At 54.7% G+C, this 12636-nt stretch overlaps 1 protein-coding gene across 1 annotated transcript; it reads left to right on the forward strand.

Moving 5' to 3' along the window:
- The first annotated feature begins 815 nt into the window (after positions 1-815).
- Positions 816-11299, forward strand: ABCF2 (ATP binding cassette subfamily F member 2). The gene is made up of 15 exons (XM_019712834.3): positions 816-946; positions 1604-1805; positions 2977-3189; positions 3639-3821; positions 3904-4075; positions 5214-5309; positions 6125-6227; positions 7384-7479; positions 7632-7751; positions 7837-7926; positions 8196-8306; positions 8842-8904; positions 9108-9236; positions 9810-10013; positions 10702-11299. Exons 2-15 carry the CDS (start codon positions 1646-1648, stop codon positions 10837-10839), a joined length of 1878 nt encoding a protein of 625 aa, XP_019568393.1. The 5' UTR covers positions 816-946; positions 1604-1645; the 3' UTR covers positions 10840-11299.
- Positions 11300-12636: the final 1337 nt, after the last annotated feature.

Genomic DNA, 12636 nt, shown 5'->3' on the forward strand with positions numbered 1-12636 from the left:
GTCCTTTGCTTCCCTCCAGCCGTGTCACTGATGGGAGGCACCGTTGGTCAGGCGCCTGGAAAAGTAACCGAGATCACAAAGGGCCTGCCTTGTATTTGAGGCTATGAATTTGAGATTTACAATGTAGGCAATGCGGAGTCTACGGCAGATTTTAAACAGTGAGATTCAAAGGAAAAGTAACGGGCAACGTCTCATGGCAAACGGATGATACAGGTACACTAAGAAAAGGGGTCTTATGTTTTACTTCAGGGTTTTCCCACCAAACTTACATGGGTTCGATGGAAACCTAACAATTCTGGAGCAGGTTGGCTACGCGGTCAAGGTTTGGGAACAACGTTTGGCACCTCTAAAAGTTTGCTTACTCTGGACCAGTCTCTAAAATCTCGGTTTCATGAAACGGGGACGCCTTTCTTTCATGGAAGTATTCTGTTCCTCGCATCTTCCCAGCCGCGTCACTCTTCCTTCTCCCCTCCCCCCTCCTCTCTGCCCATTGTTTCTATCCATTCCCGCCTGATGAATGCTGGGAGGTGTAGTCGCTCGCCTTGCTACCTGAGCCGGTGGGGCGGCCCCATCAACTCGGTATCATAATTCAACAGAGGCGGGGTAAAGCCTGGAAGGCCCAGCCCACTTATCCGAGGAGCAATCTGGGATTTGCAGTTTCCAGTGCCCGAAGGGGTCCTGCTGGTAGAGGGCTCTTGGACTCTAATCCACCCAGACTCGCGCGCCCTGATGACGTCACAGGACCCGCGAGGCCCCTGGGATACGTCGTAGTTCTGGAGGAGCGATCTCAGCCTTGTCCGCCACGACTCGAGGACCACACTTCCCAGGAGTCTGCAGGGCGGCGCGCCAAGAGCCGCGCGAAGCCGTGATTGGCTGGTGAGCCGGCCGCACGCGGAGGAGCCCAAGAAGCAGCTCTGTTGCGACAGTGGCCGAGCGGCGAGGCCCAGTGAGTTGGGGGAAGGGGCCCTGGGGGGAGGGTGCCGGCCAGTGAGGGGGAGGGAGGACGAGAAGAGGGGGAAGGAACGGGGTCAGGATGGATGGAGGAGGCTTCGAGGGAGGAGAAAAGGCCAACGGGAAGAAGCGGACGGGCGGGGGCTGGGGTCGGTTCGGGGGCTGGCGAGTGAGGAGACCCGAGGGAACTCGCTGGGGGGAGGACGAGTGTGTCCCGGGAGGAAGCTGGGCCCGACGGCTAGGAGGTACGGAGGGGCCCGACGGAGAGGAGGCCCGAGGCGGGCGGGAGGAGGCAGCCCGGCGAAGGAGGCGGCCGGCCGGAGCGCTGAGCGCCAAGTTGGGGGAAACCGGAGACGGGACCTCTGCGGAGGAGCGGAACCCGGCCCCCAACTGGCGGGCCCGAAAGGAGGAGCGTTTCCAGAGTGCAGCTGGCCGTGGAGATGGGTGGACAAAGCCCCAAGGAAGAGACGTTAAGATTAGAAGAGCGGCCGAGGATCAGAATTGGCTTGAGAGACCCCGACCAAGTTGGGAGCGACCAGGCAGGGGCGGAGCTGGTTCTCCGAGGCTCGATAGGAAAATTCCTGTGAGGGATGGAGCAGGGCCCAGGCACTGCCCCGTAAGTTTAGCATTTGGAGTGTTTGCCTTCCTTCAGGCTCCCTGAGAGAACAGTAACCTGCCCCTGTGGTTCATCGCCATGCCCTCTGACCTGGCCAAGAAGAAGGCAGCCAAAAAGAAGGAAGCTGCCAAAGCACGACAGCGGCCCAGGAAGGGACATGAAGAAAACGGAGATGCTGTCACGGAACCACAGGTGGCAGAGGAGAAAACTGATGAAGTCAATGGACAGGAGACCACAGGTGAATTGAGGGAGAGGTGGGTTCCTGGGATGGTTGCTACGACCTCAATAAGGACGCCTTATGGGGGGGCCCTGGAGACTGTATCTGGCGCCATGAAACTTTTCATGAACCAAAACAGTAGAGTTGGGGCTTGTGGCATCCTGTGATTGTTCAAGGGAACGACACAGGGTTCTCACATACCCAGTGGCATGCAGACGTGAGAGTTGTGCTACCTTGTTGCTCTGTCACTGGACTGTGAGGAGGAGGTCAGTTTCCTGTCCCTTTCTCAGTTTTCATTTCTACACACGGCGGTCAGTGTGCCAGGCCTTTGCCACATTATACCCTTGGCCTCCCATAACAATAAGCGGAACTTACCAATTGTTTTGTGGGTTTTTCCCCTGGGAAAAAGATGTCTTTTTCTGTTATTTACATTTTGGGAAATAGTTATCGAGCTCTTCTCAAATGCTAGACTCTGTGCTACATATTGAAGTACTGTAAACACAGTCTGTTCTCTGGTAACTTACAGTCTGGATGGAGAATCATGATAGTGTGTGATAAAGAATATTCCAGGCTCTTGGAAGTCTATTTCCAGCCTTCTTTTTTGCCCGCTGAAAACTCCCTAAACAGGCCTTCCGCTCCACCACATTTTGGTCCTTTTACACACTAAGTTCTAATACCACAATTTTTGTACTAGTTACAGCTGACATTTTTCTCAGGGCACAACTCAAGATAACAAAGCCTTTCCCAATCAAACCTGACCTCGGTTATTTCTATTTATCATACCCCTGTGCCGTCTTATAATGTTACATTTTTACCTTTGTGTCTTCTGTTTATTCATCTAAATTGTTTAGTCTTTGAGTGCAGGGACCAATGTCTTAGGTGATACTTTTTGCAGATAGAGACACTAAGTAAATGTCTGAAAGCAAAGAAGTGTTACTAATGCAAGTTATGACAGACAGACAGGAGTTCAGAAAAGGGGGAGTTAAAAGTGATTGAGAGAAGAGAATTGGGTGGTAGGAATTGTTTGCAAAATAAGAATTATGGGAGAAAGCTGGTGCATTAAAGTCAGGCCGTGGGGGGAGTTTTATTCCTGGCCAGAGTAATGGAGGCATGAGAAGTTAAGAACGATGGAAGTGAGAGTGGAGTCTGTCTTTACAGCCCTCTTCTCAAACTTTTTCTTTTCTGTCCCCAGAAGTGGATGTGCTGACCAAGGAGCTAGAGGACTTTGAGATGAAAAAGGCTGCTGCTCGAGCTGTCACTGGCGTCCTCGCCTCTCACCCCAACAGCACCGACGTCCACATTATCAACCTCTCCCTCACCTTCCATGGTCAAGAGCTGCTCAGTGACACCAAACTGGAGTTAAACTCAGGCCGTCGTTACGGCCTCATTGGCTTAAATGGAATTGGTGAGGCCCTTCGAAGGCGAGGTGGGAGGTATCTCTTCTTGGCTCACCTGTCACTCAGCAAGTATTTACTTAGCACCAGCTATGTACGAAGCAAGGAGTTGACAATATGGGTGGGAGAGCAGATATGCCCAGGGAAAAGGAACAGAGCAGTATGTGGTGTGTACCACGTGAGTAGGTACAGACAGTAGGTGCCGGAGAAGTGGGCAGGAGGGGTGGGGTGGCAGTGTGAACAGACTTCACAGAGGAGACGTGGGACAAGAAATGGAGAAAATGCGTTTTAAGAATGGGGCTGTGTGTAGAGGGGAATAGCAGGATCTGAATGAATGAAAGGAAAGAAGATACTCAAAAAAAATGGTGAGGTCGTGGTTTAGCTGGGGTGGAGGAACTGGGAGGGCTGCCCTGCAAAGCCGTGCTGAGTGTCCTCTGCCCGTTCTCGGCCTGCCTCTCAGGAAAGTCCATGCTGCTGTCTGCTATTGGGAAACGCGAGGTGCCCATTCCTGAGCACATTGACATCTACCACCTGACTCGGGAGATGCCCCCGAGTGACAAGACGCCCTTGCAGTGTGTGATGGAGGTCGACACAGAGCGGGCCATGCTGGAGAGGGAGGCTGAGCGGCTGGCTCACGAGGACGGTAGGGCTCCAGGCCCAGGGGGTGGGGTTGGCCTTCCCCCCAGGAAGGCCCAGGGAGCCTCACAGCCATGCACTGCCCACAGCGGAATGTGAGAAGCTCATGGAGCTGTACGAGCGTCTGGAGGAGCTGGACGCCGACAAGGCGGAGATGAGGGCCTCCCGGATCTTGCACGGACTGGGTTTCACACCTGCCATGCAGCGCAAGAAATTAAAAGACTTCAGTGGGGGCTGGAGGATGAGGGTTGCCCTTGCCAGGTGAGTCCCTCCCTCCTTCACCTTCTGTAGCTCCCCATGTCAGGCTTGAGTGCTCACTCCAGTGGAATTGTTTCGAACGGGGTTTTGTGATCAGTAAGTGCCAAACAGGATGCAGATAGCCATGGACGTGGAGTGGGTGGTATGCGTGGGTTGCGGAGTGTACCTCCTGACTGGTCATCGTTGGGTTCCTGGCAGGGTTTAGGAATCCTAGGACCAGCCCTGGGTAAGACGGTGGAATGAATAGGTCTGTTTTCTTCTTTCCTCCTGACTCCCCTTGCACCCTTTTTTTGTGCATCAGTCCTTCTGAGTTTTGCTGTATAAAGATGAAATGTCAAACAGCTATTAAGATATCTGGTCCCCTCACCCTCCTGTGACTTGGACCCAAAGAGAGTTTCCATAACTACCATTCCTCCAGCAGTCCCCCCAGAAAGTCCCCAGGTAAACAGGTGGCTCCTCCTCCCCCAGGTGCACGGGTGAGCCTTGACACTGCTTCAGTAGGCCTGCCTGTGTGCACCTTTGAACAGGAGCACGGTGGTTCCGTGTGCTAGCAAGGAGGAGCCGCCTCAAGTTCGCTTAGAGAGCTTTTCAAAATGCAGATTTCCTAGCCTGCCCTTCAGATCCAGGCAATTACAATGTCAGTGTTTGGTGTCCAGAAATCTTATTTTTAAAGAGCTCCACAGATGTAGGAACCAGTGCTATCCTCTTGCTTCTCCTGTCTTAAGATTCCATCTAAGAAAAGAACATTCTTTGGCTTCCTTGCTAGAGTACGGCAGCCCTGCCAAATAGGTCGAACATGAATAGTTTTTGCTGTAGCCATTTATTTCTTCTCTACCCTTTTGTCTTCCTGGTGGGCCGTAGCCTCAGTGTAGAGGACTTGCAGACTCGTAAGGACTTTCACAGCCTCATCTCCAAACAACATCGTCCATCTGCTTCTCAGCCCCGCTTTCTGCTCTTTAATCTGCACTCTTCCCCTCTGGTTTCTGTCCCGGCTGTCCCCTTCCTTCTGAGGTGTAGAACCTGGAGGAGATTGCAGGACTCAGGCCAGGCCTGGCCAGCACTACGAGTAGCAGGCAAGGCCGTCCCCTTCCGTGGAGCACCCGTTAGGCTGAGGTGGCTTTGTCTCCTTTCCGTCCTGCAGAGCCCTCTTCATTCGGCCCTTCATGCTGCTCCTGGATGAGCCCACCAACCACCTGGACCTGGACGCTTGTGTGTGGTTGGAAGAAGAGCTCAAGACGTAAGGGGGCGGCTCTGGGCCTTGGGAGTGGGCAGGTCCTCAAGGGGGAGTGGGGCAGAGTCCCGAGGAAGTGGACACCCAGAAACCGCACTGATATTAGAGCAGTGAGCACATGACTGGTGAGGCGAGCGTGAAGGCCACGGTGACAGAGCGGCGCGCGTCTTTAGCTGGCCGGCCTCGGTGTTGGTTTTTGTTTCGTCTGAAATGTGTGGGCTGTTTTCTGTTTCTATTAAAGACTGTTTCTCTAACGGTATTTATAAACATCACGTAAAGGGGAAGTCCTGTAAGATCATGTAGTGACAAAGGACAAAGAGCCTCTATGGCAATGGTCGTTCTATGGCTAAAGAGCTGCAGAACCACGACTGTTGTACTAACTCGGAAAGAAGGCTTTTGCTGGTCTCTGCCATGACTTGGTACCTTCTTTCAAAAAGAAGAGCATGGCGGTTTTGACTGTGCCTGTTCCAGTGCTTCCCACCCACAGTTCTAGGTCCTCATAGGTGTGTTTGTAGACATACACTTCTGTTTTTAGCATCGCTGTTACTACCGTCTCCATTCCACTGAAAATGGGAACAGGAGATGGAGGAAAGTGAGACTGTGTCACCACACTTGGAAAGGCATCAGAGTCTCCTTACAGGCAGACGGGGCACTGGCGGCTGAGGCGCTGGCTAAGAGCAGGGATTGGCCTGGGAATCTCAAGGGTGCTCGGGTGCAAGGATGGGACAGGAGGAGGGTTTCCGGGGTCTGACTCCGAGCTCAGCTGCTGTGAACCGGCCCCGGCTTTGAGCGCCGCCCTGACTGGCTCTTTGGCTTCGCAGTTTTAAGCGTATCCTGGTGCTCGTCTCCCACTCCCAGGACTTCCTGAACGGCGTCTGCACCAACATCATCCACATGCACAACAAGAAACTGAAATACTACACGGTGAGTGGCCAGCGTCTCCACGGTGACCGCGTGCTCCCCGGCTGCCTGACGCCTCCTGCAGAACAGCCAGACTTAGCCGCCCTTTCCTGCCTATTGCTGTAAAAAGATGTGGACGAGGAGTCCTGGAGCCTGTTTTCTTTGAATCCCAAAGTAGTTGCTTTCAGGCCGTAAGCCACGGATCGGCAGCCTGTGCACGTGGGGGGTACTTGCCTTATGGCAAAGAGGATCAGTCTTCATGGTACCCAGGCGGGCCCTGCGCCCTCTGCCTTCCTCAGTGGCTGCTTAACGTTGCTTCCTGACAACCAGCGTATTTACCTCTCCTCCCACGAGGAACGGGAGGCAGGATCTCGGCAGCCTCCTTTTGTGCCTTGCCTTTCATAGTCTGCATTTCAAAAAATGTATCAAATGAAAAATGAAAAATAGAAGTCTTCTTCGCTCATAATTATGCTTGCCACAGGAGTATTAATAGTTTCTTGCATAGCCTTCCAGAATTTCCCGTGTTCTTGCAAGCATTTACAGAAAATTTCCTATATATGTATTACAATTGTAATCTTAGTCGTTTTCTTCTATAGGTTGCTTTTAAAATTTAGTATATCTTGGACTCCTTTCCGTATGAGTATATATAAATCAACCTCATTCATTTTAGTGGCTGCATGGCGTTTCGTTGTGTGGCCATCCTGTACCTTACTTGTCAGACCCTGTTTAATATTTTGCTGATGGAAAATAACGTCAGTCCAATTGGGCAGGGTTTGCAGGTCCTAAATCTGATTGGTCGCGTGTCTTCCCTCCTAGGGGCAGTTACTGTCATCTGCACCGGGCTTCAGTTTCTAGGGGTGGGATGTAGTAGGGGGAGGGGAGCGGGGAAAGCTGTGAGCCTCGTGATGGCTTGTGACAGTGGTTCTCAGGGCTCCTGTCACTGCTGGGGGTGTCTTCTGGCTCACGTGAGGATTTGATCTGGAGCCTGCTCTGCCTAAGCCAACAGGGAGAGGCACACAATTCGAAAGACTTCCGATCCCAGGCTAGGGTTTGCGTCTTTAATGCACTTCCTGTTTCCCGACTGCACAGTCGTTAGCCCGGGCCCAGTCAGATGTCACCCCGCAGGTGAGAGGCAGGACGAGGCGCAGGCTGCCCGCCTCACCTGGCCCCTTCCCTGCAGGGTAACTACGATCAGTACGTGAAGACCCGGCTGGAGCTGGAGGAGAACCAAATGAAGAGGTTTCACTGGGAGCAAGATCAGATCGCGCACATGAAGGTGGGGCGCTTGGCGAGCCGAGGTCACGTTCTCCTGGGGCGCTGGATGAGGGTTTGGGAGCTTGGGGGGCCGGGGTAGGTCGGGAGGAAGTGATGTTTGAGATGAGTCGTTCGGCGCTTGCGCGTCCTCCAGTGCCCCTCGGTCTCTTGCAGAACTACATTGCTAGATTTGGCCATGGCAGTGCTAAGCTGGCCCGGCAGGCCCAGAGCAAGGAGAAGACGCTACAGAAAATGATGGCATCAGGACTGACGGAGAGGGTCGTGAGCGACAAGGTGGGGTCTGCCGGGTGGCATCAGGGGGCCTCCAGTGAGGGGATTCAGGAAAGCCCTAACGTGGTAAATGCCCTCTCGATTCTAGACACTGTCGTTTTATTTCCCACCGTGTGGTAAGATCCCGCCTCCCGTCATTATGGTGCAGAACGTGAGCTTCAAGTACACAAAAGATGGGGTGAGTCCCGTGCTGGGGTGGGGACCCGGGTGCTGAGCCCACCTGCTAAGTCGTGGGGGAGGGAGCGGCCTCAGGGTGGCAGCTGGGCCCTTGTCCAGGCCTCACAGTGGCCCCTCCTCGAGTCCTTGGAAGGAGAAGTGCTCCGTGGGGCTGGTGTCTGCGCCGGAGCTGCGTCCTCCGCTGGGGACTGGGGGTCTGCGAGCTGGGTCTGCCGGCAGATGGACCGGCACCCTGACCCGTGTCCATCGCTCTCTCCCTCACTCCCACAGCCTTGCATCTACAACAATCTAGAATTTGGTATCGATCTGGACACGCGCGTGGCTCTGGTGGGGCCCAACGGAGCAGGAAAGTCCACTCTCCTGAAGCTGCTGACTGGGGAGGTACGGTGCCCGTGGGGCTGCCCCGGCCGGGGCGCGGCTGAGGGCTGGGAGGTGGCCAGGCCACTGCGCTGGCGGGGCGCGAGTGCCCTGGTGGTGCGCGAGGGGTTGTCCCTGCAGTGCTGAAATGTGGCCTGTTAGGAAGAGGGGGAGTCTGCGTGTGTGACCGAGAGAGAGACAATACCTGCGTGTGTCTCAGCCTTTCTGTGTTCTCAGTCGGAGCTCTTCAGGAACGTCTGTGCATTTAGAGGCACATTTTTATTTTAGAAAATGTACTACGTCCCCGTGCTCGTTATATGTGTAGTGTGTTCTCTGGTGCACATTTAGTGACCGCCGAGGAGATGTGCTGAGAGCATGTGTCAGTACATCGGCCTCAATGTGTGTCAAGGGCCAGGGGAGCAGTTTGTGAGGTGACGTGTAGGTTCTGTTTAGGAAGTTGTGTGCGTCTTGTTCAGTGTGAACAGACGCTTGTGTCCCTGCTCTGTCTATTTTTTTGTGTGTGTGCTTATCTTTTCATTTCCTCTTCTTTTCTTTCTAGCTGCTGCCCACAGACGGGATGATCCGAAAACACTCTCATGTCAAAATAGGGCGTTACCATCAGGTACAGGCCTGGGCTCGAGGTGGGCGTGGTCCCCGGGGCGTGGGCAGGTGGCTGCGTGTGACCAAGTGGGTTCCTACCTGCTTCTCGTGGAATCTAGAGCAGGGGCCTGGGTATGGGGTAGAGAGTTCCTCGGCAGGTCACCCAGCGGGGTTCCTTTTGAAACGGGGCGCACGTCACACCTGCTGGGCTCCTTTTTCCTGTAGCACTTACAAGAGCAGCTGGATTTAGACCTGTCGCCTCTGGAGTACATGATGAAGTGCTACCCAGAGATCAAGGAGAAGGAAGAAATGAGGAAGATCATTGGGCGATACGGTCTCACTGGGAAACAGCAGGTCAGCGGAGGGGTGTGGGGGAAGAAGCCCAGAGAACGGGCGCCTGGCTGGGTGGTCAGAGGACCCTGCTGTCCTGGCCACCTGGGTTTAGAAGCTGTTCTGAAAGTCTCCTCGCCTGGCTCTAGCCCCTGAGACAGCCTGCTGCCTTTCCTTTGCCCTGGGTTGTTGTGTGTTAGAGCATTTAGGTCTCTTCAAGGGCAGAGCAGGGACAGCCTGCCAGTCTCTGACATGCCTTTGTCCCCAGACTAGCAGGACGAGCCATAGTGCTCGGAGGTGAGAGAAATTAAACCTAGAAAACAAGTTTGTGGATTCGGATCTGGAGTGAGGGTCCTCTGGATTGCTCTGATTCATTAAGATTGAAGTGCTGAGAGAGCGCGAGAGGTGTGGCCTCGGTCATGGCCAGGGTTTCCGGCTTCCAGATGTATCCATCCTCGGGCCCCGAGAGGCTGATGGCTGCGTCACCATCTTGCTGTGTGATCTGGGGTCTTCCTGACCCCACTTGTAAAATGGCGGAGCCGGGGGAAATGTTACATACATGGCACCGAGTTACGTACATGGTGCGGTTCCTCGCAGGTGAGCCCAATCCGGAACCTGTCCGATGGGCAGAAGTGCCGCGTGTGCCTGGCCTGGCTGGCCTGGCAGAACCCCCACATGCTCTTCCTGGATGAGCCCACCAATCACCTGGACATCGAGACCATCGACGCCCTGGCAGACGCCATCAATGAGTTTGAGGGCGGTATGATGCTGGTCAGCCATGACTTCAGACTCATCCAGCAGGTGAGGCTCCTGGCCGGGCCGGGAGGCCGAGCGGGGCAGGTAGGAGAAGGCTGCGTGGGACAGTTGTGGCCGTGGGGGCACTTAACACGTGTGTCTGCTGGGTTTGGAAAAGGGCGCAGCATAGACCAGACCTCTGGCAAACTTAGAAGGCCTTAATAGAAGTACTTCAGTGTTTCAGTGGCTCTTTGGGGGTGTTAGCCTACTGGCCATGGTTGGCCCTAATCGGAGAGGATGTGAGGTAGAGAACAGGGTGCTTTTGCTACTGTCCCAAGATTCTACATCCTAGAAATGGTATTGGACTAAGGAAGGTTTTGATTAGACAGAGGGCTACCCCCAGTCTCTGGTGAAAAAGCTGCCCGTCATTTCTCTGAAGCTTTGGGGAAGATGGGGTGGAGCTGAGAGGGAAGGCTCTGCACGGATCTAGCCCCTGCTGGGGAACTGGAAATGGGAGTGACACAGCAGGTCCCGCTTGGGGGGCGCCAGGCCTGTGGTGACAGTACCTGTGGCTTCAGCCATTGCAGAGAACGGCGAGGTAGTGAGTGAGACTAGCCGTGAGCTGCATCCGGGGCTGTGAGGGGCCTGGGAGAGGCTGTGGAGGTTTCTTCCTGGAATTCCCTGAGCACAGCCTTCTGGGCAGTGATGGGGAGAGTGCTGACCAGGGTTGTTAAAGCAAGGATTTGCTTTCTAGGTTGCGCAAGAAATCTGGGTCTGTGAGAAGCAGACAATCACCAAGTGGCCTGGGGACATCCTGGCCTACAAGGAGCACCTCAAGTCCAAGCTAGTGGGCGAGGAGCCCCCGCTCACCAGGAGGACCCACAATGTGTGAGCCCGGGGGCCGCACTCCTGCATTGCTGCAATTCCGCTCCCCAGCCCCTGCCCTGCCCCCACCGGCCTTAGCTGCACTCTGTGACCCTCTCTACAGCTGGACAGTACCTGTCCGTTCCCTGTCCTTCCAGTTACTTTCGTCCATGTCTGGACTCAGCAGGCTGTGCCCTCCAGCCCCATGCTGGTTCCTGACCCCGAGTGATGCAGCCAGAGGTACCTGAGGGTCAGCCCAAGGGCCCGCACCCTGCTTGGCCTGTAAAGGAGCTGAGGATCCTGGTTCTCTGGGATTTGGTGATGTGGGAGGGATACCCCCAGCCCACCGGCCCCATTCCTTTCTGCTTCTGGTTTGGAGCTCTGGATCAGGGCCTGCGTCCTGATCGGTTTTTAATTAATTATTTAACTGTAACTTTTAGACCTGCGTGACATCTGCAAAGTGTCCAATAAAGAAAGAAGAAGCCGTGGTCCCTGCCTTCCTTCTCGGCTCTCTGGGCCTTTTGCTCCCCTTCTCCCTGCAGTGCCAACATTCATCTCCCCTCAGCAAGAGCTGGGGCGGGAGTCGTTGGGACAGAGGTGGCCTGAAGACTAGTCCCCAGGTCCTGGGAGAACTTTCCATCCCTTTTGCGGATTTGAAATTGTGCCTTTTCATAGGCCAGTGGTGCACAAACGTTAATTTGCCTCAGAATCGTGGAGAGCTCGTTGGCCCACGGGTAGCTAGGTCTTGCCTCTGTTTCTAGTTCAGCCGGTCTGGACCAAGGCCAAGAATCAGCTTTCTAACAAGTTCTGCGGTGATGCTGATGCTGCTGGCCTGGGCGCCCCATTTGAGAACCAGTCTCTTGGCACATGTTTTTCCGAGTGCTGTGAGGTTCTGTCACAGCACTTGGGACGCTTGTTAAAAATGCAGCTTCCTGGGCCCCAGACCTACGCCTTCCATTGGGTGAGATAGCAGAGGTGCAAAAATGGTGGGGAGGCTGCCCTTTCACACCGAAGTCTGTGAAGCTCTGCTTCTGGCGTGATGCAGGGAGTGCTGGTACTTACCTGTCCACGGCCTTGGCGACAGTGCTTCCAGCCCAGGGCTCTGCACAGCCCGTCTTCCGCCTTTGCGCCACCAGTGGCCATCCCTCCCCACACGGATGCCTCACTCCACCTCTGAAACCTCAGCAGAGCAGCCATCCTTGTGGGAAAACGTACACAGCCATCATTTTCCAGTGCTCATTGTAGTAATTCATGACTAAACAAAAGTCCCAGGTGCTGTGTAAACCCTCAAGGAGCTCGTGATCTAATGGGAAAGCCAAGACTAGAGAACAAGGTGGCATAAATCAGAAGCTAAATTGTGGCTTAGGTGGTCGGAGCCACAGGAGGATTTGGAAGGGAGGGACGTTTCCCCGAAAGGCGGGGCTGGTGCTATAACGTGAAAGATGAGCAGGATCTTCTCAGGTGGCCAAGAGCAGGACGGTGAGCATCGGGTGGGAGCTGGGGCTGAGCCTGAGACGCCGATGCCACCTGCGGGGTAGGACTCCTACCCGCCCGCGATCCTGGCTTTGCTGCTCTGTGCCCTCAATGGGGTCAGGAGCACAATGGCCTCAGCGTAGTTGGCCTCAGCCTGTTGGAGAACCAGAGACTTGGTTTGGGGAGGAAAGGTATTGAGAGCTGTGGGGATCATGAGAATGAGGTAAACGGGAGCTCCTGCTACCTCAGCCCAGGGGCTGCTGGGCTGGTAAGAAGTCCTGTTAAAATCGGTTGGGTCCGCGTGTAGTGTCCCTGAGGTGCTAGTGGGTGGGCGGGCTTCAGAACTGGGGTG

The sequence above is a fragment of the Rhinolophus sinicus genome, chromosome 8 (assembly GCF_057876585.1).
Source record: "Rhinolophus sinicus isolate RSI-liver-muscle chromosome 8, RSI-T2T, whole genome shotgun sequence".
Lineage (NCBI taxonomy): Eukaryota > Metazoa > Chordata > Mammalia > Chiroptera > Rhinolophidae > Rhinolophus > Rhinolophus sinicus.

Coding starts and splice junctions, on each gene's coding strand:
- ABCF2 (XM_019712834.3), top strand. CDS start 1,646: ATGCCCTCTGACCTGGCCAAGAAGAAGGCAGCCAAAAAGAAGGAAGCT. Junction 8,307..8,841: donor TGAAGCTGCTGACTGGGGAG/GTACGGTGCCCG, acceptor TTTTCTTTCTAG/CTGCTGCCCACAGACGGGAT. Junction 10,014..10,701: donor ACTTCAGACTCATCCAGCAG/GTGAGGCTCCTG, acceptor TTTGCTTTCTAG/GTTGCGCAAGAAATCTGGGT.